At 39.1% G+C, this 21,935-nt stretch overlaps 1 protein-coding gene across 1 annotated transcript; it reads right to left on the bottom strand. All coding sequences in view use genetic code 11, as the record gives it.

Annotated features, from left to right (window-relative positions):
* Positions 1-11,285: 11,285 nt before the first annotated feature.
* EGR_03941 (Amiloride-sensitive amine oxidase [copper-containing]) lies at positions 11,286-19,705 on the bottom strand (the record flags this gene model as incomplete). Its single annotated transcript, XM_024493190.1, has 8 exons — positions 11,286-11,372; positions 12,101-12,268; positions 12,701-12,827; positions 14,335-14,579; positions 14,666-15,565; positions 16,990-17,708; positions 18,670-18,724; positions 19,676-19,705. The coding sequence occupies 8 exons, from the start codon at positions 19,703-19,705 to the stop codon at positions 11,286-11,288; spliced, it is 2,331 nt and encodes a 776-aa protein (XP_024352462.1).
* Between the last annotated feature and the right edge of the window lie 2,230 nt (positions 19,706-21,935).

Here is a 21,935-nt window from a genome sequence, read left to right as displayed (position 1 = left end):
ATACATTAGTACTCACATAACAAGGAAATTGATATTCTGACTTACGAATGAGCATTCATTTCGAACTCTGCATTTGAATATCAAGGAAGATAGTTTACTTAAGGTAATAGATACATCTTTAAAGAGTATGTTGGTTTGCACAAACCCCTGAGTGCCGTATCCCGAGTATCCTTTTGCATGTCTACAAATGTGAGTGCCAGGGAATAATCTGTCCAGCTAACCGTCACGGAAAAAAGTGCGGGGATTACATTTGCAGCTTCAAAAGTTCTAAATGAAAGACCAGTTACTGCTTAAAATAAAACTCTTTGCCTTAAAGTTGTTTATCTGTTGTGACCTGCAGTAGTGGCAGCTTCCGTTGGACACAGTGTCACGTTATCATAAAAGTAGTTGAGTGGGCATGAGGAGTTCAAGAATGACGCTGAGTTCAAATGAGTCAGACTATACAGGAATATAGCATCATAAACCCTGATTTTTACCTACCAGCTTTGCTTTTCCTTTCACTCACCCCCCCCCCCCCATTATAGCCATTGAGCATCACTATACAAGCTTTCAGTCTACTAACACACCCAATTCTTATTTACGCCTGCATCAGCAATCCTCCTAACTTACCTAGCCCTCGGCACTCGGGCAAAAAAATTAAAAAAATAAATAGGTTTAGAGGCACAATTAGGGACAGGCAGGGCAGGAGCCTGTGCACGTAGTATTAAGAGGCATTAAGTGGAAGCGAAAAGAGAGCATGTGAGTGATGTGGAGGTAAGTTAAGTGAAGAGAGCGGATACAAAGGAACCCATAAAATTGGACAAGGAAGACTGTCTTTGCTAGCCGCTGATGGCAATGTAAACCTATGTTTTACCTTTTAATTTATTCCGTCAGGTCTTGAACGAGCTTTGCATCCTCTCCGTGAAGTAGCTTTTGATAAATTGACACTCATTAGGATTATTTAGTATATGTCGTTGCATATGTCATTGCTTAGTATCTCTCTAATTTTTTTCTTGCACACAGATAAGGCATCGTGGACAAAATTGGCATAACTTCTTATAAACAGAGCAGTCGCCGTAGTGGTGATTTTAAGGAACGATAGAAGACAGATGCTTACTGGAGTTCACATCCTATCACAGTAGAGACCTTTACGACCTAAGGTTTAAGTAGGCACAAATTTGTCTGACATCTTTTTAGAGTTGAACGGAGTTTGATCTGCGAACAAAAGCATTTTTATGCATTTTCAACTACAAGGCTTCAATGAAAAGTCATGAATTTTAAAGTGTCGCTTTGTCAAAAGTTTACCTGCTTTACTGATACAACGATAGCGATACAAGCGTTGGGTAACCAAAGAAGCACAAGCATGTGAAATCTTGTATTTTTGGAGCAAACGAAACGGCTTTAAATCATTTTAATCATTCTTTTTAGGAGAAGTAGAAGTAGTTCAAATCTTTCTTATCTCAATTTTTTCTGTGCTTAGGGCACAGCATAAGAATTGTTTGCTGATCCTATTCAGCATAATACATCTAGCCAAACTAAAGGGTTGAAAGCGAATATGCAAATCCTTTGTTCCGCAGTTTTGACGAATAATTAGTTTCAAGAATTATAACTGATTAAAACATTCGTGTACTTACAAAATAACAAAATTCATAAATCAAATGGCAAAAAAACATAAAAAAAACACTACATTATTATTTAGATGGTAAAGAAGTTCACTAATTTGCACATTTCTTGGCCTAATGCTATTATTTTACTAGTGGTTTTGTGATACATAGCACACTTAAAGTTCTAATGGTTTTGCTAACAGTTTTAATAGAAAACCAACAAATGCAATTGTTTTTTACTTTTATTTTGCCTAAAAATATTCGTTTTAAAAAATCGGATAGATTCTTATTTATAATTCTTAGTCATATTTTAAAACCCTTTTTTTATCTGCAAAACTATCTGATTATTGTGAGCAGTGATTATTCTCATCACCGTAAACGTATATAGCAATTCAGTTTTTTTGTCAATCACAGTCACAACTTTAGTAGCTTTCTCAACCTAATAGACGGCACCTTTGCCTTAGTGACAGCGCTAAAAGACAAATAATAAACAAGTTTTATTGTTTTTTTAAGCTGGATGCTGGCACTCAAACTTACAAAAATGATATTTGTTGCAGTTTACCTGTTTTTAAAAGCTAAAAACAGAAAAGAGCGTCAAAATGATTAGTATAGTTTGATAAAGACCAAAGCATTACAAAAAAGCAACAAGATGAATAATAAAGTTGACACTCTTCAGGCTATAAAAAGATAAAAACAAAACAGTGGGGTGGAATCAAATCAAATACGCTAGCATCTATGATTAAAGTAATGCATTTTAACAGGATCTAACTCCTGCTGACTACGAAAAGTTTGGCCCTTAGTCATGTAAATAATTAAAGCGTGAATTTTTAGTTGTTTTTAAACGCAATTTCTTTACTTTTTTTGCGTAATTTTTATACAGAATGGCATAGAATGTACTGTTTATAAAGATAATGGTTGACACTTTGTTAAGGTTAGGGTGCATTTACATAATGCGCACTAGGTCTGAGCTGCGTAGTTTGTTTAATAGACTTCGTGATTGGTAAAGCATAGCTTAACCAGTTCTTTCAGTAATACCCTAATTAGAAGTAAAATCAGTCATGCAGTAATTTTATTTTAGGATGTGAAGTTCCCTGTTTATACTTTAAAAGGCATCCGAATCAGAAAATGCTGCTTTTCTTTCCCTTACGTCTGCAATAAAGTTAACATGCACTCATTAGAAATAAGTAAGTAAATAAGAACAAGATACCTTGTTTTCATAAAAAAAGAGTGATTTGTGATGCTATTGCTTTATGTACGCATAGTTTCTAAGCCAGTACACGTGGTCGTTGCCTGTCCTCTCTCCAGGTAATCAATCAAGAGTTTCTAGACCTCTTGATGATCATGTAGACCTGATAAATATGAGAAATTTATTAGTTTTTCGTTAACCACGTCCTAAATAGGAGATAAAACTACATCTTTACTACACTGCGTTACGCCACATTAAGTTGCCTGAAGCTTAGCTAAGCTTAGGTAACCTGTTCTGCTCTACTCTACTTTGCGCCATCTCACTTCACTACCTACTACACTGTTCTACATCTGGACACTGAGGTCCTCATTGCAAACTTTTCTAGGCAGTGGAAAATTAAAGACCAAACTAAGTTTCAAATGGCTAGCTTTTCAGCTAACGCTTTTAGGATTAGATTATTTCTTGTCCTCACTCTGCTCTCCTGTTTGTACTCACTCGTGCTCGGAACAAAGTGGATGTTTGACGCAATTACAATCGTTGTGATTGGATCATGCGTGCACTGATGGTGTTGCAGTTTGTTACTGGTGGTGAAGGAAAGACAAAAAAAATACAAAGGTTTAAAAAAGGTAGTAATAGAAAGATTCGTGTTGTAGCTTGCAAAGAACTTTCAAGCAGAGCTGCAAAAAAGGCGCTTGAGGCAAAGGTGCCGAAGACGGACAAGGCAAATAAGAGAAGAAAGGATAGCTATGCCATCTACATTTACAGGACAATCTACGGCATGAACGAAAGCATACTTTTTTTAATGACGGACAAAAAGAAATGGTTGGAAACAACTTTCCCTAATTTAATAGGAAAAAGACGAAGATAGCTTACAATGTGTGAATGAGAATGTGGTGTACTGCAGTAGAGGGCTTTGGGGCCTGCTAAAAATAAGATGAAGCAAGTGATGATTATAGTTGCAAAATGCAAAGGTTGAAAGCCCTAAAACCAAAAAGGCCAAAAAAAGTGTTTTTGGCTTGATTTTTACTGATTATCACTCTAATGAGGCTAGTTGTTATGCAGTATCTCAATAATATCGCCTTTTTTAAGTATAAAAAAGACATAAATAACCATCCTTAGCATCACCATATGTTGTGCAGTCAGCACATTAGCTACCTCTTCCAACGCTTAACCAAACTCTTGCAAAGACAATGAGCACACCATAAAAATCAACAGCAGTAAACTGAGTAGAGGCAACTGCAGAGCATGAAAGACAAAGAATTGCATAGCAATAAAAAGACTATCAAAAGAAACAAATGTTTAGAAAGGTAAAATCTCTCGTACGCATTCCATGGGTAATACTCGATATAAGTAGTTGAGCGACCGTACACGGGAGCCACAAAAGAATGAGTTGTAGGATGTACCTCAGTTCTAACGACCGATGAGAAAGAATAGTGCTTTAGATATACTTCTACTTTTTGAACCTCAAACGCTGATATCCCTCTACATTACAAACGCAATGGTATCTAAAGCAGCGGCGCAGCACTTATGACCGCAACGCCATGTTCCATGCAGCACAACCACAATGCCAGCAGTCTGCAAAACATTTAGATTCCAGTCAACAAACAATCGCAAGACTGCAACTTCAACCACCAATACCTGCATTGCATATATGTTACAGCCTCAACTTTTTTCAACTGGAAGACGATTAAGAATTATCACCTTTTGCGCCACTTCAAAGAAATCAGACAATAAATTTATTATCCTTGTTCCAATTCTTGAATATCACAATCTAACCTGCACGCAATCTTCAAAGCGTTTACTCCTTGGAGGTCTTCGCCTCTTTTGCTTAAGACTGGCACGCCTTTTTAATCAAGGTCGCCAAAGGCAAACGTATTGAACGAATTCAAGAACATCAAGAGTGCAGTCTAACCAACCTCATTATCTTAATGATTACACGGAGCATCAACACTGTCTTCTACAAGGTCTAAAATTAGAGCCATTCTGACTAATACTAATGACCTGGTTTAACAAATAGATTAATAGCAATTATAGTCCACATGATGCTAATCTAAAAGTTACCATTTCATCTGCTACCAACTGCCGCTGTAAACCATCAAATGCTACATCAAAGTCAACATTTTTTCAAAAAATACTGACTAAACCGTTTTGAATCCCAAGCTCCGTTAGGGTAAAAGCCCACTTGACAACGCTAACAACTAACAACACTACAACTTCAAAACTACTAGTGTCACCTTCCCATCTACTTGTAGCATTTAACTACCTTACTTATGCAGACGAGCCAAACATTCTAAACCACGTAAAAGGCCTTAGGTAACAGATATTTAGGTCCATATTAGATTGAGGCAAACGATCTTTGCCATAGCTAATCATGGATAAATATCTACAGTTGTGTAAAATTTTTGCAGATGCGAAGTTAAATAGACATTTGGGATCTGTCGTCACCATTAGAAAGAAAAGCGATATTCAGGGTCTGTCAAAAGGATTCAGTGGCTTCAGCTACCAAAACTATCTGACGCTATGGTGCAATAAATACGGTCTTTTTTTAGCTAAGGGACCCTGATCCCCTTCGCATTGTGCGAGTTCGCTGATAGTACTGTACCTACTCGATTGCCTAAATACGTAAAAATAGGTTAGTTGAGTACTTTTTATCCCTAACAAATCTGCTCATTAATGTTGACATAAATTACAACGTCTTGACTACCTGATATAAAAAAAATTTTAAAATTCCCAAGTTGTAAGAAATCCCCTGGGCAGCAAAACGATCATGTTGATCAAAAAATTTAAGTAAAGCAGACTGTTCATTAGATCAGAGTTCCTTAAAGTACTTGGCCAAGTGTCCAATCAGTTTGATTTAAAAAAAGGTGTTTCTGTTGCAAATAATCTAGTGCTTCCAAAATCGGTAAAATTCGAGTCTTCTTTATGCCCAATACACATTTGTCAATAACAATGTGACTGTCAAATTTAAAAAGTACTATGATTCTTATATGCAGACTCATAAGGGATAATTTCCAAATTTTTAATTACAAGTTTGCCGGCATTAAAAGAATACTAACTTTTTTTTTGCGGCAATACCCAGGAAAATTCGCCTTTTAAACATTACAAAGTACCTGCGTAAGGTTTTATTGTTTCAATGTACCGCCAGTAAAGTGACAAAAATAGAATTAGTATGCGCTAGTAAAATGGTAAGTGCTGAAACAAAAAAAGTGCATTATTTTGGCTTTTGAATTGCACCTTTTTTTTAGTTTAAAGAGATTAGCGTTGACAGTCTGACAATTGTATTGGCATAGACTTTAGCCTCAATATAACCATAATGCTATAATGTTGCCTAATTATTGCAAAATTGGTTTTTTTTTCTTGAAAATTATCGCCTAGCATTTAAGGTAAAGTTTTGTGCATTTTATGACTCTTATAGTCTTGAAGTCTGTTATTATTTGGAATGTTCTGCAGTAAACAAAGTGGACGATTTGCACTTCAATTCTACGACTGTTGTATTGTTTGTGGTTACCACGAAATAAAATTGAAGTGTGAGGCGACATTGTTAGTTAATTTTTTACTTTAATATACACTTCTTGCTCATTCGAAGCTGCAGTGCCCTATTATAAGCTTTTTTGTATAAACATGTTTATGCCTAAAGGGCATTGCTTTGAAAATATATAATGCACTTTTGTTTAGTGCCTTTTTTACTTACTATGCGAATATGACGAGTTAGATATCCTTTATGTACTAGCTTTTTTTGAAATTTCTTTCACTGATATTGAGCACAGATATTTATTGTGGTGCCTCATGCCATGCTGTCATTTGTAGCTGGGACGATAAGGGAACTCTATCACGATAAAGAGACACACAGTCTGAGTGATTGAAACATCCTAGCTGGTTACCTATGACTAGTCTTGAAGTGAAATTTGTCAGGGTCTCACAAAGTGCACACTTACAGTCTCTAATCGAGAGAAAGCTCTTTATCTCCCACTGATATGATGGGTTGGCTTTGTCAAATTAATTACTAGTGATGGTGTGATGTGGACTGTTAATTCCCATCCTCAATATATCTCTTTTTAGGAAAAAAGCATCAATGTTCTTGGTTGAGCGAATCGCTGGGCTTAGAGGTCGCAGTATAAACTGTACTCTGCTAGGAGCTCTAAGTGAATTTCTGACTGCGCATCTTTTTATTATTCTCATTTGATTAACCTTTTTTAAACAGCTAAAATAGGGAAGAGCTTTATTGATTTCCTAAACACACACATTATTTTCTCACTATTAATGCTTGTCTAAAAGCGTTGCACTTTTAATTTGCCATAATCGCTTTCTTGAAGAAATCTGTGATCGCGACAACAGACAGCAACCGTATTATCTTTGGATATAGATATGATAAAGAAGCCACATCACTTTGAAAACCAGAATGGCAATGAAATGCAACATAATTACTAAGCAAAACAGTGAATAGACTAGAGAACATTTACAACGTAAAAGTCTGCTCTCCATTGGCTTCCAGTAATGTTGACATTAAAACATTCTGTTTTCGCCATACTGCCAAGTAAGTACTGTGCTGAGAAATTAAATATCATTAAAATTAAAAAAACAAGATAGAGTTCTAATATAGTAAATTATAAGAGAGCGGTGGACAGTATTCTATAGCAAAGCATGCTTTTAAAAACAAATTTTTTTTCTTTGACAAAATAATATTTATATAATTCGTGTGCTGGATACTTCCAAAGTTCTTCTCTTAATTTTCAGTGAAGTGATACGCGGTGAGCAAAGGGCAGCAAAGCCAATAAATAAATTTTGTCTGCGTAAAGCATGATACCCCATTTTACCTCAAAACTCATTTACGTCTCACTTTTCGTATTTATGCCGCAAAACCCGTTGATGAGAGCACTTCATGCGACACCTAAAAAAGTAAGGTAGGTAAGCGTGTAGGCAGGCAGGTAGATAGGTAGCTAAACAGGCACGCAGGTGTGTAAATAAGTAGGAGGTAGGTATTTACCTAAAAAATTAAGTTAGAAGCACTAATAAAGGCTTTTTCTCGTACATATGCACTATAATATTTCATGAAAGTCTATCCTGAAGCGTAGTAGATCTCAAAATGCAGACTAATGATCCCTGATGTAAATATAAAATCATTAGCATTTCTCTCAAATCAACTTTAAGTATTACTTTTTCCAACAGAGGTACACAATCACCCTTTTTTTATTGTCAACAGATTGTTCACTTTGACAGGCACCTCAGAAATACAAAGTCGAAAAGTAAAACACTGACATCCATTTCCATAAGTGGGTGGATAGATGAATAGAGAAATGAATTAATAGATGTATGAACTAAAAAGAGGGATGGATGAATGCACTAAGGTAATGACAAATGGGTTTCCAGTCCCAAACCCACTGAGCAGCTTAAGGTTTGAACACTGACTTTTATTATCTACAACAATAAATGGAGTGTCCCATTTACTGTCGAGTTTACCCTGGTCCATTAAGAATGATAACAAACCAGTAATCGAATTGACGTGATAGGTTGATAATGAATCCAGTTGGCTCCTAGTAGAGAGGACTAAGTATGGATGGGACATTATAATTGCGCATGGCTATTCTTGCCTATTATGAAATAGCTTAACCCTATTTTGTTCTTTCTAGTCTAGTCTAGTCATGTCTGGATTACTATGGTCTAGACTACCAAAACTTGGCTTGCCAAGTCTACCGAAAAATGCTTTTAAAATAAACAAATAATTAAGATGCTATTAGGCACGATACCCTGAGCCTTGCCTTGTTTTGTTATACCTTCTCTTGCTTTCACCACTTTCTCTGTGCTTATTTGGTGTCATCCTTGATAAAACTACACAGGGATACACAGGATCATTACGCATAAAATGCCTAGTACTGTATTCCTGTCCAGTTTTAAACAAAAATATTTTGAAAATCTTACGGACAAAATTTAGGGTCGTCTTTGTATTTTCAGGTGAACTGAGTGGTAGGTAAACATCATGGATTTTGACTGACCTTTGAAACAAAGAAATTTAGTGCCATTCCACTTTAACAAGTAAAATGTACATAGGATTTTCGTGCAGATGAGCAACATCCTTACAATTCCATTACGTAACGCATCTTTAGCTGCAGAGACGTAGCATCAAAAAGTAGATTTTGCACTGTCACAAATCAGCCGAAAATGGGATTAAAAGATATTTTTTGGCCGTCTACTTGGTTCATAGACAGTTAAAATAACCTGGCAAAAATTTCAAAAGCATATCCTGCAAGCTGGTACTGTTTTTAAATGTTTTACCCTAAATTCATTCAAAATTCATACCCATTGTAAAGCTATTTTAAAATAGCTAGCGAGTCATAGTTTCCTTAGTTGAATGAGATCTAGTCTTTTGACTGCAAAAATGTGCATCTAAAGGAGAAGAACAAAGCAAAGAGGGACAATTAAATTCGCGGATGTGATAGGATCCACACAGTTGTCAAGGCAACAAATTCCAAACAGGGATAACTTTTGCTATGCGAGACATTAAACTAATATGTGAAAAGCCAAGGTAATGTAATGTAAGATAATAGCCGCTATTGTGAAGGAATGTTTTTATTTTTGCTTTCGCACGTCCACGCATAATAGGATTTATGATTTAGCCCATAATTAGCAAAAAAAGTTTCACAAAATCCCTACTTTGCAATCAACAAGAAATGTAGAGTAAACAAAGTTACGAAACCAAACTTAAAATTGTTAGGAGCTTATTTGATGGGCTTTAGTAAAGAGGGCACCTCACCCATTTGTCAATAGTCCATATGTGTGAGTCAAGTTTTAAGAACAGTGAAATGTTGTAGAGTAAAAGTAGAGAAAGACTAAAAGGCAGGAGACGAAAATAGAGTATGGAAGATATTTCCGTGATAAACTTTCAAACAAACGAAAATTTAACACACACCACGCATTGCAACCATATTTATTTATCCTTACGCAAGAACGAGATAATGGCAAGATGCAAAAAAGGGGTACCATTGAATGAAGCCCTAAACGATTACCAACGCAACCAAACTGCCTAAACTTCTACCTCAATTTCATGTGTCACTGCTTCTTTTCGCATTCTACCTTAACACTTTCTGCTTTATCAATTTCAAATACGAGGAATTTTGCTTTCCACACATCTTGCTACACTAATTGATTGCGCTTTATACCTCAAGCGTTAGAATGGTTCATTGCAAAGCCCTTCAACGAAAGTAAGAGTTATGCTTCTCTAGGAGGTTTGATTGATGGATGATTAAAAAGCCGATTGAGTGGCTGGCGAATTTCTAATATTGAATGATTCATTTCTTCCTACTGTGATCTAATCAGTGTAACAGAATAAAAAAGGAATATTTAGGTAAAGATTATAAAAAAAATTAAGGGCGAAGCAAGGTGATCCTTGACAAAGACGGTAAACTGAAGCACTTCCTAAATGTATCAACTCTATTCATTCATTTTCAATGCACATACATCCCTCACTTTCTCCTTGTATATCTCACCATAGGTCAGTAGGTAGAACTTTTTCTTTTTCCCTCTTGCTAGCTTATGTTTACGCCTTAATTCTTATTTTAGGCCTCTAAACTCACCTATGCACGAAAGAACACCTTTTTAATTAGCCATCACAACTCAGTGCTCCACCCATTGGTCCCGCCTGCTTGCCATATTTTACATTACTGCTTTTGTGTTATATTTCTCTTCTATGGTTGTTATAAGTCAGATAGATAGATGGGCAACTGTTTGGTCAAATAGGTGGACTAATGGATGTATGGGTAGGTGAATCAATGCATGAATGGAGGGATAGATAAATTCGATGTGAGTGTAGCCACAGCAATTAATGAGTGGATAGGTATTGAAATTGCCATGTTACCAGAGCACTAGCATTTCTGAATCAACATGGACCCTGTGCTGATTTGCTCCAGTCTGCTCTGTGTCTTAAACCTTATTCTTTTTTATGTAATTTATGCAGTCTTTGACAGTTCCAATCTTCCCTTCGCACTCGGTTATGAAAAGTTAATTGCAAAGACTTCATTCCTATGTTGCATTTCAGTAGTGATAGAATCCTTCCTTCGTCCTTTCCATCTTTTCGATATTCTACCTTTCATTGCCACAAGCACCGTGTTCATTTTTTCTCTCATTTGATGACAGCCGTCGTGATTGGGACCACTGACTGAGTGTGTCTTTTGATATGGAATTTCAATTCCTTTTTATAACGAACACCGTAATATAGTCAATCAAAAGTCTTCCTGTCGGAATGTCTAGTGGTTACCATTGATAAAATCTCTAATGACAAGCGAAAAACTAAGATAGTATTCTACAATGCCAGTGAGTACGGATTGTTTTGATAAAGAAGCCTTTTTAATTATTCAATATGGGTAAATTTCATTAAAACACAAGAAGCATATTGATAGATGGACACATTTAGGCTACTATCCACATGGTGCATAAAGTGCTGTTTCATTACACAGACAATAGTAAAAGAAAAAAGCGACGGGATCTGTTGTAGATATCCGCGGTCACTTTTAATGGGTTTTTGTTCAGTCCGGCAAATTAACGATTGAGGCGTTGGCCAGTTTACAATCGGGATGCGGCGATTCAACATAGCCATTTATCCACTCCTTTCTCTAGGAGGTAATAGCAAGTAAAATTATGCCTATAGAGCAAGAAGTAAGCAGAGACGTAAGAAGCAGCTACTTTATGGAGAGTAAGCCTTCAGTCACAGTTTCGACTAACTTCGGCTGAGAAATCTGAAAGGCAATTAAAACGCACGTTCTGTTTGCTCGTTTACTTGTCTCTTCCGCTAGTTGGTACATTTATTAGCACTAACTTAATGCATTTTCAAGAATCCCTGCTTTTGTGATATAAGTATATTAGCACCGGAAAGGAGGGAGTTAAGAGGCATTTAACAGAAATATATGGTTAGATTAAATAAACACAATATGGACAGTTTAAAAACTTTGATCCATTTTGATTCAGTTTGGTCCCATCTGACTTAAAAATAATCCAACTTTTTAGTTGTGATCAGGGTAAGATGTTAGTGAATTGGAAGCACTTGCAAGATGCAACACTCCTCTCCAATCATCAGTAGGGTTTGACACATCCCATCAGCATCAATTGGGTCAACATGCATTCATCGAAATGTGTTCACGTCTACGAGCTTTCTAAGCTTTTCTTCTCAAATGGACAGACAATTCCATCGACTCTTCAATATCTTGCCTTTCTTGGGCGGTACCCTACTTAGATGCAGAATAAATAGGAACACACTTTCCATTTGGCGCCGCACAATTCACCAAATGTAAAATGCTTCAGTATAGTCAACTTCTCACAGTCTTTGACCAAGGCACCCACTTACATCGATTGTGAAGACGTAGCCTGTACTTGTAGGGCCGTCGGGATTTTGTGGGAAAAAGTTTTGCGGACTCAGAATAAGTCCCAGTTGACTACCCTTGCTGGGCGTGTGAGGTATGTCCTCATTCACTGGAATGTGAATGAAGCCAATGTTTATCCACATTACCACATCCTATAAGTAAACGCAAGCCATTCCTTACCACTTGCCCTGAAGACCATTGTATGCCCTAAGAATAGGGTTAAGGACACGAAAAAGGAAAAGGAGAAGATCATATTTAGCACAACCGATTCGGTTAAGCGACGTGGTACTTTTAAACTTGTTCAGTGCTTTTGAAGCAGCTTTTCATAAGAGTGTAGGGATAGACACTATTATTTAGAAAATTTTTTGTCAACATCTTACTTCCTCGATCTCATACACCTACGCTTCCAATCATGCTTGCAGTCATTCATCTACCAAGAGCATCCAGCTAATAGTATGTTATGTTATGTTATTGACCATTTACCAGCTCCACGTTCAGTTTGGCTGCAATATTAATGAGAAAATATAAAATACTTGTAAATGAAGTTTTAAATTGGCCTGTCTACAATAATGGAATTGACTAACCTCATCCAGTGTTTCATATGTGCTGAAGGTGGCAAAGTCGACAACAGGATCGGTTAAGTCGACGCCGTTGTAAATAGACGAGGCGCGCAATTCATTCTCCTTGTACTTGGTAAACCACAGGCTTTGCCTACAGAGAGTTACAGGAAGAGTTTAAATCTCTTTGGGCCGTCAAATAAGAAGTGTCAATTGCTGGATTGCAAGACTAGCCTTTTTTTGCAACAAATCATACGAGCACGCTTAGGTTATTATTAACAGCACACTTGCAATTTAAAGGGATCAGTGTCTCAAAGGTCTAAAAATCAAGTAAATGTATTAGAGAGAATGGCACAGCTTGTTTAAAGTTGAGTGTTTCGGAGTCTATCGCGTTCAGATGGTGCCAACTTGTGTTGTGAGTATACTTGTGCAGCAGCATTGTAAGTCATTTGCGATGTGCATTCTCCGTGTTATGTGCTGATTGGGTGCTAAAGAACACAAGTGAAACCCGTTCCGCCTTAATAAGACAAAGAAATAGGAATTATACAGGGAGGTATTACGGTGGATAATGAAGCAGAATGCACTCTTGTCCACACCAACTACCACTCTGCTTTGCACAGCCCTGTGCTACACTTTGCATTACGAGCCAGGGGGAGAGAAAGGGAGGCATGGATGGGAGAAGGAAGCAAAAGACTGTTGTATTTTCATTCCTAATCTCGTCCTCTGTTTATCTTTAGCGTAGACCTCCAAGCGATAATCTCATCTTTCCTTGACATCAGATAACTACATAGTCGTGCACGAGATTCAGGGTTTTGAAAGTGGCCGGGTGTTTTGCCTCCAAGGGCAAATAATTTAAACAACATTAGCAGCTGCAGCCAAATCTTAATTCACATGAGTGCATTTGGCTCCCCTTACAATTCAAGTCAATCAAGCAACCCAATCGTCTCACGATGCTACCCATATTTTCAGGTACTTTGCATTTGTTAAGTACATGTCTCCTTTTTACGCCTTCTGTAGCCAATAGAAGTATGTGTTTGCAAAAAAGAAATGCTTCTTTAGGGGAAGTGAACTTACTTAGGAGTAGTACAGTTGAGCTTGAACTCGGACAGCCTAACAGCATATCATGGTTTCGTTATTCGCCAAAGATTGGCCCGCCTACTTATCATTATGAGTAGCAGCATTCTTAGTTCCCTTTATATCATTTGCAGTGGTGCAGCGATCCACAAGTTATAGACGATTTCTACCAACTACCTAACGAGAATAGTCTATCTTGCTTTGATGCTAAAAGCCATTCCCTTTTTAGTATTAGGTAAATCAGCAAAGCGGTGAGACAGTTGTATACGCCTTCTCAATAAACCCAGAATCTCGAATGGCCAGTGGTAGGTAATACAAACTCGCAAACTCAGCATTTCGAAAAAATTGCTTGATTTGTATGAAACGAAAGAAATAGGACGCAATAGCAAATAAGATTTTCGGGGCCGTCTGTAAGACCTCATCAACTGAATCAATGAGAAGGTTATAATACTCCTCTAAGGTAACCCAAGACCTGCCATTGTCAGTAAAGTCATTCAGTGTAACGGCAAGGAACTCTTTGATCGTTGGCAAACCTGAGAGTCCATCCCTCCATGTTTGATGGTTTATTGAGAGGTTAGAAAGCCTACCGAATCCAGGCGAATGAACGGGATGAATTCCGCGATACCATCGATGGTACTGGAGCAGTATTGGTGATCTGCAGACACTGAGAGTTGGCACCACTTGTAGCACCAGTCAAACAGAGAGCTAGATGGGTGGTTGGATCGCTTTGTTGAAATCTACCCTCTCGCTCTGTCCTCACCTTCATCACCTTCATGTTCATGCGGTCTAGTTTACCGTTCTGCCCTTCTGCGTACACCCGTGTCTGCTCAACCTATTTGCAGAGTTCAAAAAAAGACATGAGTACATGCACATAGGCATGTACCAATCATCATCTCAAGTTAAAACTCAAAAACTCACAGAGTTATTAGCTCCCAGTGCGTCAACAAAGAAGAGGAAGTGGTGGGTGTGAATGGTGAATCGCAGATCAAGTTTGGAGGATACATATCCGAAAAGGTGATCAGTAGAAGCGGGCACATCCACGTGAATGTAGCCCGATGGAACCACGTAACTAGCGTAGCTTCCACTTGGCGAAAAAATGTTTACAAATGCATAGTGATAATTGAAAATGGCAGCCTGGGTTACCACATAGAGCGACTTCTTGACCACCCCTGTTGCATAACCTGAGTCTGGATGCATTTGGTTCTCCCCATGCGATCGAAAGTATCGACGCAGTGGGCCCTCATGCACGTTTGCGGATGAAGCGTAAATGCAGATTCCATTGTGCACTGTCCTTACACCTACAGAAGGACTTGGAATGATGGGTACAGCGAGAAAGACAGCGTCAACAGGACAATCTATACCGGGGGACAGTTCTGAAGTCAGCGAACCAACACCGAACATGGATTCCAAAGAGGTGAGAGCACGCATGAAGGGTGTTTCACCACCATAAATGGTGACGGTTTCGTCTAGTCCAGCCTCATGCATCATTAGTTGACGGTTAAAGTAGACATTGTAGAAACGGATGCCAGTTTCGTGGCGAACTGCAACATCAAACTCCCACGGTCCATAGGATATGTGCTTGTCCACAATCTTACCCTGGAAGGATTTGGTGGATGATGCCTGAGCGCGTGGGCAGAGACCACTTATCAGCCTAGTATGACTGTCCATAAAAGGACTTGTAAAGTTGACTTTGCGAACAAAGAGGCTTGACCATCTAGGTTTAACCGACAAGAATTCGTTGATACTCTGGAATCGGTGGCCCTGTATGCTCAGTCCACTGACGCTCCAAAATGACTGTTCAGTTTCAGTGTGGTCGATCTGAAAGTTGTAGGTAGATTAGAACGAATGAGCTCTGCACTACGGAGTAGTGACTATGTTTACCATAACTCTCATCAAGCATATTTTAAAGAGGCTCTAACTCCCGCTCACACAGATTTAAGGTAACCAATCTTAACCTATCGGCACAATTGCATTAATCTATCAAGTCTTTAAATGGAATACATTAAGCAAAACGAAGGGTGAAGTTTTGGTGCCTATCACATGACCAAATCCACTGTTGCGTTGGAACCCACTCTCACGGATCGAATTGAAGGCTAAACACCCATCCGTACTTTCCTGTAGCCAAGTTCGTGATGTTCTAAAAAAGTGCTGGCTGAAAGAAAGGAGGATAGGCAATCGTAGTTATGCTTATTATCGGCTGGCCACTGTTAGGCTGCTCCTCTCCATTCACGCATTCTGTACCTCTTGCATGATGTGGGGGGTTAATTTATCACGACTTCCCTACCAGCTGCTGGCTTCGGCAAATATATGCGTTGTACGAACAAAACACTGACGAACTTTTGTGCTATGCTGAGAAAATAGCACCTTCGCGTAAGCAAACATAGGGTTACCCAGATTGTTTTTACGATTTGTCAATGAGGCGCACTAGTCATCTTCCCCTTTCTGTTTGCTCTAGGATTTTTAAGCAGGCTTGTAAAGATTAAAACAGGGCTAGCAGGGACCTCTGACCTTTGGAAGACAAACACGCGCTATCACCTATTGCCTACATGGGCAATAAGAAGGCTTCCAGATTCAATTATTCTCTAACGTCAAGTTAAGTACATGTCAAGCATATCCTATGTTTGAAAACCAGGTGCTGAAGGTGTTTTAGGTCTGTTTTGTCAAATGATATACTTGCAATACTACGTGCGTCATTGACATTTAGACAAGTCTAGTTGTGCATGGTACAATATCACAAAAAAAGATTACCGAGCCTCACAGCAATGTTTGTGCTAGGGTTTTCGAAGGCCAAAGCGAGTGTAAATGAAATTGAACAGCTGAAGTGGGAGAGTCATGGTCATAGAAAGCTCCCGTGTAAAACACAAAGTTCGAGTGATTGAAATCCATCATTTTAAGTGCTTGCACGGAAATACCTCACGAGCAGTTTAGACATCAAATAAAACATTCAGCTCTTGCAATTTGACTTTCACAATGGTGATACAATGCCTCACTTGTGCTACCTTCGTGTTGCACACAACAAGACACCACTTCTCTACTCTATGAGCAAATAAAATATCTTTTGCATGACAAAAATGTCCTCACAATAGCATTTGCAAAGACTTCAGCTAGCCATATTTCACTTTGTATTGTGTAACGGCACAAAGCTGTTCAAAAAGGGCACTTATGCTTAGTCAAGAATCTATGGCACTTCACTCCAACTGTCAAATCGCAAAGACTGTATAATGCTATGCGTTCGAACTGACCTCAATGTGTACATCAATTGGATGTTGATTATACGGTGGCACAAATCGGTTCAGTCGAAACACCGAGACTCGTCTATTGGGCCTCTGCAAAGTCACCCTGGGAGATGCAAACATGGAAAATAGACAAGAATGAAAGCTGGATGGAGCCGCATGTTGACCAGCTTGTCTCTCTGTTGACTGCACACAGGCTGGCAGCGCAAATTGACCATCCTCAACATACATGAAAGTGGCGCCGTAGTACAGACTCAGAAATTGACCGAACTCTCCGGTGCAAGTTTGACTAAGGAAGTGGTCCAATGCTCTCATTTCGATCTCATCCACAGGGCGTTTCAACGCGGGGACTCTTCGCGACTCAGTGATAGTTACATTGGTCTGTGTGGTACCTACGAGGTACTCATGCACGTACTCTGAACCAGGAGTGTAAAGAGCAATTCTGGCTAGTCGTGTGAAATGTCTTCCTTCACGCTTGTGCTTGGAGGGCACCTCCAGTGCAACGTGCAGTGCCCTGGTGCGAGCGTGCATTGGCACGGAGGTGGAATTGGCGTCAAGGGGCAAAAAGAAGTAACCGTCAGTGTATTTTTTGCGGAGGAAGATAGCAAGATTCTTGAAGGCGTTGTGAACCTCGTCGAAGCTCAGTTCGTCGAAAGGTCCTCTTTCTGGAAGATGGAGGTAGGCTAGGCAATTGCAGATGATACTGGCGATCGCCAACAGCGTGAACACTTTTAACATCTAGGGGTATATACACAGGTTTTGTTAATTTCGTCGTAATACACGGCTCTTAATCAATCTGATTATGCTGTTAATTGGAGGTTGACGGCAGCTGGCAGCTGATGGTAGAGGACGTAGTTTAAGCGCATCCCACTCAGCAAATTTGGAAAGGTTTGAGAAGCATGCTTTGCAATTATCAATGATCGCAAGTTGGGAAGATGGAATAAAAGGATCGTATTTTTGTACCTCCTTTTGGATGCAGTGTATGTTTCAGTACATCACTTACCTGGGTGATTTGTCCCAGGGGACGCGCTCAGCATTTAACATAAGCTTCATGATACAATGTTTGGTGGCAACCTAGAAAATCGCATTCCCTTTGGTCATTTGATGCGTTTGCTCTGTTCACTCATTTACATTACTGGCTGATGCGGCGCAAACTCCAACACTTCCCAATTTTACTTCTGCCCAGGCTAGATAGTTACATGGTCTCTCGAAAACCAACCAGAAATATAGTAACGTGGCACTTTTCCTCAGTTTAACGGGATCACATAATTGCCAACTTAGGCACGCGTGTGTTTTTAATGTTGGCCGATGTCTTAACTACCTTCACCGGGATTCTTAGTACTTTTTAGCAATTTTAGGCACAATTAAGACGTAACCCGTGTGAATTGGGATTTGGTTTCGTCAGAGGCTAAAAATTCCTACTACTTTCTCAAATGAGAGAAACGACTTTAAATCCGCACAAAAGGAGGCATCTTTTATATCTGCTTAGAGCATTTGATCAAACGTGGGCGCTAAAATTATACGCAGAACCGTTGATCTTCTACCAAGTTAATGATTTTGCTGCATCGAATAACTCCTGCTTTAAGAGTTCGTTGGACTTCCTCACACTCAATTCTATGTAGGAGGTGGAGCAGAGTTTTAGCTGCGATATGAAAATGCATTGAAAGAAAGTTATCTGACAATACATACCGTGGTTGAAATCGGGAGATGTATTTTCTTGTCCAGGACCAAAAACAGCTTTCAACTGCACACAGACCAGAAATGCTTAGGCATATATTAAGGTGCCGGTTATATCGTATTGTCTCTTTCCATCAATTGGTTCACCGTGAGGTGCGCTAAGCAACCACAAGTTGACTTGCATTAAACTGGCGGCGCTTCGGGTGATACTCTCCTGACTACCTCACTGCACAGCCTCCTTCATTCAATATACCATCATTTTTGGCCCACTTTTCTTCGAGAGTAACTCGTGATTTGCCTTGAAAACACGCATGTTTAATAGTCTTTTGCAAAATTAGTGTTCCCTGTTACAAAATAAAATACAAATGTTAAAAATTTTGACGGTGGAAAACTTTTAGTGTTGCTGCTCTCACAGGCAACAAAGTTTCCTTTTCGTTCCTTTTTTGTTAGCAAACTTTGCAGATTTCTAGCTGCGTAAAGTTAGAAAAGCCTTTCACACAAGTTGGAGAGGGGGAAGCCGTATCTTCTCCTCCACCATCAACATTGCTATGTAGGCTAACATTCAACGCATGCTTTGAATAGAAATGAAAAGGGAAGATGTAAACGTGGAATGTGTTTCAACTAAGACTATCCCATATTCTTCCCACACCATTTAGTGATCATGGCAGTCACCTAGACATTTTATGATTCTACTGTAGCACACAAAGCAAAAAAAGGAAATCACTTAACTTTAGACACAGAATATCTAACGCCCAATCTATCGTCTTAGTACAATACTGAATAGGCAGGCATGATAACATGGTAAAGGCTACAAGTCGCCGATACGTAAAGTGACAGTCAACGTAAAAATTATCAATCGAGAAACCTCGTCAACCTTCAAAGACGTGACGTCAATAACGCAGTATCGTGCTGATGTAGAAGAAAAGGAGGAGAAGCATGGAAAATGAAGTTGCGATTCGGAAGATATTAGAGTGAGAGAACCAAAGGAAAACAAAAGAAGAGGGGCTTCCGACTTTACCGAAATACCCTGAGAGCTCATTTTCCGCATTACGCACTTGTGGGTGGGTCAAGTACCGGGACTGTAGAGGTTTTAATGTTAGTGAGAGGGATATGACCTAGTGAGGTATGATGCAAGACGGAATGCTCTGGAGCATAGAGCACAGTCGGAGGAGAATGAGATGCTGAAGGAGGTGTGAACGGAATTTGGCTTGGGAAGGGAGAAGGCAATAGGGTGATTCCCCCATGTTGAAGGCGTCGGATGGTTCTGCATGTGCATGTTAATTACTAATGGCTGTGACACGGAATAAAATGCCTCATTTGGACTCGAAGTCTTTCTACTTTATTTTGACTGGCGCATGTAGTAGTAAATGAGTTCAGTCGCATCTAGTCGCATTCCACTGCATTGCAATAAATGGTTGGGCATGAAAGTGAATTTGCGTGAAGTGAAGGAGGTGGATAAAACGGGAAGGGCTAGGTATGGTAAGATATTGAAACGTCACGAGGCTAGTTCAACCCACATGGTACAGCGCTTTTGCAATTGGTAAATGGTTTGCAGTCAGTTCTTGTAGTTCAGTACGTCTGCTGCTTGTGTGTTTGTAGACGCATTGGAGAGGCATCAGAGATGTGGTGCAAGAAGTATGGAGTAAAAACGAGGAAATGAATTTAGCTAATCTGCTCTGGGGATTCTCGGGGAGTAGATAATCGGCAAATGTGGCTTCCTGATTAATATTCTTAATGCTAAGCCTATGCAAATAAGTGCATTTTACCACGGAGGAGGCTGCTTTGGCTATTCCCCGCAGTGGGAGCTAAAAGGGATGAGCGTTCGGTTGCAAGGGAAAATGGAATGATTTTGAAAGGCGGAGAATAAGACGAAAAAGAAAATATTAGTTTAAAGTATAAGTAAAAAAGATCTTCGTAGTCTTTTTCACTTCCATTCATCACTCTCCCATCCTTTTTTGTACTAACATTACTTTTGTTGACAAGTAAACATAATGGCTCATATTTCTTGTTGAAGGAGGTATTATTTGTGTAAGAATTGCATGTACCAGCGCGACTGCATTAATTATATGTGAATAAATTAGCTGGTATGAATGTAAGCAGCTAACTAGTGTACACGAAGCCTTAGGGATGGCATAACTTGCCCTCATTGTCAAACATATCCGCCTGCTCTGCATTCCGTAACGCTTTGGCCAAATATAAGGTAGAATGGCATAGGGAAGGAAATATTGAGATAGGCCGGATGGCGGGAAGAACAACAACCAGAAGCATCGACATGGGGAGCAGGATGGATTGTATACTGTCGATTGACGTGTCTCGCAGTTTGGCGAGTCATTCCTTTACACCTGATATATTTCGGAATAGATAGATGGCACTTGTCGCGTCGTGTAGGTACCTATCTCGCCCTCGTGAAGTACCCCCTTCGGCGGAGTTTTTGGGACGAGGTGAATCCTCATTCACTTTTGTTATTCGTAAAGGCAGCCCGACGCAAATTCCTAAAGCATTTGAACAAATTTGTCCTTATTTAGCTAAATCATGAATATAGCATAAATACGTTAGCTTATATAAGTGATTGTCCAGCTTCTTGCACAAAAAATGACTTTATTCGGCTGGCAAATTAAAGGGTGTCAGGTGTCACCAATGGCGTGGAAGCATTTTTGTCCCTGTTTGTCTATTCCTCTGCTCATCTTTGATCCACCAATGCTATACCCATCCATCTTAACTTTGAACAATCACCCATTCGTATTAGCTTCCCTTTTTTCACACAAATCTAAACTGTTTATCCATTTGCTCCTAATCCATTCCTTTATGCACGCATTAATCTGCATAAGTATTCTATTGTTGATTTGCATTTTCATTCCCAATGCATTCATCCATACATCTACTTAACTTTTGCTCTCACCTGCCATATATCGCAGAGTCAACATTTCATCTAATATATCTTGGTGCAACTTCCAATTCACCCTCATCCATCTCTCCACACATCCATCTACCTCCCCATCTCTTCCAATTCTCAGTAACAACAGATTCATCTACTCTGAACTAATCCAATTATTCGTCACTCATGGATTAATCCGCACCTCCCGAATTCATGCATTCCTTCACACCATTAAATAACCAAATAAGCAATCGCCAGCTCTGACTTCATTAAAATGGCAAAAAATGTGACCACTACGAATAAATTGGCAGGATAGACAAGCCGTGTATTTGCATGCAATGCCTTTTCTTTTAGTACATTGTCCCTCGGCTTGGCTTGAAATAACACTACCATCACCATCCTG

Source organism: Echinococcus granulosus (assembly GCF_000524195.1).
Source record: "Echinococcus granulosus chromosome Unknown EG_S00022, whole genome shotgun sequence".
NCBI classification, from domain to species: Eukaryota; Metazoa; Platyhelminthes; class Cestoda; order Cyclophyllidea; family Taeniidae; genus Echinococcus; species Echinococcus granulosus.
This window is presented reverse-complemented; position numbering and strand designations above follow the sequence as displayed.